This window comes from Salvelinus sp. IW2-2015, unplaced genomic scaffold, assembly GCF_002910315.2.
Source record: "Salvelinus sp. IW2-2015 unplaced genomic scaffold, ASM291031v2 Un_scaffold2336, whole genome shotgun sequence".
Taxonomy (NCBI): Eukaryota; Metazoa; Chordata; class Actinopteri; order Salmoniformes; family Salmonidae; genus Salvelinus; species Salvelinus sp. IW2-2015.
In genome coordinates, this window is record NW_019943661.1 from 9,333 (window position 1) to 12,233 (window position 2,901).

Genomic DNA, 2,901 nt, shown 5'->3' on the forward strand with positions numbered 1-2,901 from the left:
TGAATCCTGTGTATTTACAGTGGTATTATTCCTGAATCCTGTGTATTTACAGTAGTATTATTCCTGAATCCTGTGTATTTACAGTGGTATTATTCCTAAATCCTGTGTATTTACAGTAGTATTATTCCTGAATCCTATGTATTTACAGTAGTATTATTCCTGAATCCTATGTATTTACAGTAGTATTATTCCTGAATCCTATTTATTTACAGTAGTATTATTCCTGAATCCTATGTATTTACAGTATTATTATTCCTGAATCCTATATATTTACCTTTTATATAAATACAGTACCAGTCAAAAGTTTGGACACACCTGCTCAGTTCAGGTTTTATTCTTTATTTTGTACTATTTTCTACATTGTAGAATAATAGTGAAGACATCAACACTATGAAATAACACATATGGAATCATGTAGTAACCCAAAAAAGTTTTAAACAAATCTAAATATATTTCTTCAAAGTAGACACCCTTTGCCTTGATGACAGCTTGTGTGTCCAAACTTTTGACTGGTACTGTATATACTGTACATACACTACATGACCAGGAAGTATGTGGACACCTGCTCGTCCAACATCTCATTCCAAAATCATGGACATTAATCTGGAGTTGGTCTCCCATTAGCTGCTATAATAGCCTTTACTCTTCTGATAAGGCTTTCATTAGATCTTGGAACGTTGCTGCAGGGACATTCAGCCACAGTTAGGTCCAGGCACTGATGTTGGGAAATTAGGTCTGGCTCGCAGTCTGCATTCCAATTCATCCCAAAGGATGTTCGATGGGGTTGAGGTCAGGGCTTTGTGCAGGCCAGTCAAGTTCTTCCACAACGATCTCAACAAACAATTTCTGTATGGACCTCACTTTGTGCACGGTGCATTGTCATGCTGAAACAGGAAAGGGCCTTCCCCAAACTGTTGCCACAAAGTTGGAAGCACAGAATCGTCTAGAATGTCATTGTATGCTGTAGCGTTAAGACTTCCCTTCACACGTTTCCCCTGTTCCAGAGTCCAATGGCGGCGAGCTTTACACCACTCCAGTCGACACTTGGCATTGCGCATGGTGATCTTAGGCTTGTGTGCGGCTGCTCGGCCACGGAAACCCATTTCATGAAGTTCCCGAGGAACAGTTCTTGTGCTGACGATTCTTCCAGAAGCAGTTTGGAACTCGGTAGTGAGTGTTGCAACTGACGACAGACAATTTTTACGCGCTACGTACTTCAGCACTCGGCGGTCCCGTTCTGTGAGCTTGTGTGGCCTACCACTTCACGGCRGAGCCGTTGTTGCTCCTAGACGTGTTCACTTCACAATAACAGCACATACATTTGACCGGGGCAGCTCTAGCAGGGCAGAGATTTGACAAACTGACTTGTGGGAAAGGTGGTATCCTATAACAGTGCCACGGTGAAAGTCACTGAGCTCTTCAGTACTGGCCATTCTACTGCCAATGTGGAGATTGAATAACTGTGTGCTCAATTTTATACACTATCAGCAATGGGTGTGGCTGAAATAGCCAAATCAACTAATTTGAAGAGGTGTCCACATACTGCTGTAAATATAGTTTATCTTGACGGAGGCTACACACCATAACGATCTGTTTTTTTCCAAGTTTTCCAACTTGCATTATCCTCCAAGAGTTTCTGAATCTGAATACCTGTTTCCTGTTTCCTGTCAATGTTACCTGGTGGGTCTGTAGACAGATGGGTCTGAGAGGGCTGTACCAGGGAGCCACCCCAGCCCTCATAGCCAACATCGCAGAGAACGCTGTCCTTTTCATGAGCTATGGTTTCTGTCAGGACGTGTTGCGGCGAATCACCGGGATGGACCAAGCCGTAGAACTCAGGTTAGACTGCCATATAGGACCACCAAGACAAGCCTTTGCATTGTTAGGCTCTTTCGACAGGGTCTTTCTACAGACTCGTTCTACAGACTCTTTCTATAGGCTCTTATAGAGTTTGTATTGTGTGTAATACTAGATCTTACATTGTTGTAATTCTGTCCAAGCAGATAGTTGTATATGCATGTATTACAACAACGATCTTTCCATGTCTTTCACATGACATGGCCTTTAAATATCAGTTGTGTAACATTTAACCAGTCTTAGGATTTTGTGCCAATTTACTGCAAAAATATTTTCCCTTTGCTATGGTTCTCCTCCTTCATTCCTCATCACTGGTCCCTGGTCCTCTCCTTTAGTGACCTCCAGAAGGCGTGTTCAGGCTCCCTAGCGTCCATCTTCTCCTCCCTGGCTCTCTGTCCCACCGAGCTGGTCAAGTGTCGTCTGCAGGCCATGCATGAGATGGAGGCCTCCGGCAAGATACCCTCAGGGCAGAAAAGGTAAGATAAGATAAGATGACATAACACAGTGCTTCTACATCTGCATTGCTTGCTGTTTGGGGGTTTTAGGCTGGGTTTCTTTCTGTACAGCACTTTGTGCCATCTGCGGATGTAAAAAGGGCTTTATAAATACATTTGATTTGATTTGTTGCATGAGATGGAGGCCTCTGGTAAGATACCTGCAAGGCAGTGGGATCCATACCTCCAATCTCTGTGTTGTGTCTCCCTGGGTCTGTCCAGTTCAGTGTGGTCCGTGGTTCGGACTGTGTTGAGGAAGGACGGTCCTCTTGGGTTCTACCAGGGTTTGACTACGACCGTCGTCAGGGAAGTCCCCGGGTATTTCTGCTTCTTCGGAGCCTACGAGCTCTGTCGCACGACATTTGCTCAGCATCTGAGCACCGACAAGGATGGCATAGGTACGACGGTGATATCATGAACACCTATCTATGTATTCATTCAAGTTTTGCAATGCAACTATTTGAGTAATCACTGTGTTCCAAATGGCTCCTCTCCTCTTCCCTCTCCTCCCCTCTTCTCTCCTCCTCTCATCCCCTTCCCTCCCCTCCCC

The 2,901-nt window shown here is 44.3% G+C and overlaps 1 protein-coding gene across 1 annotated transcript in view; it reads left to right on the top strand.

Moving 5' to 3' along the window:
- LOC112073680 (mitochondrial ornithine transporter 1) overlaps nt 1–2,901 on the top strand; it is a 9,828-nt gene that overhangs the window by 4,011 nt on the left and 2,916 nt on the right. Inside the window, exons 3-5 of the mRNA XM_070440253.1 lie at nt 1,693–1,839; nt 2,193–2,333; nt 2,574–2,781. Coding sequence (XP_070296354.1) covers nt 1,697–1,839; nt 2,193–2,333; nt 2,574–2,769 — 480 coding nt within the window. The 5' untranslated portion in view covers nt 1,693–1,696 and the 3' untranslated portion in view covers nt 2,770–2,781. The remainder of the gene's footprint in view (nt 1–1,692; nt 1,840–2,192; nt 2,334–2,573; nt 2,782–2,901) is intronic.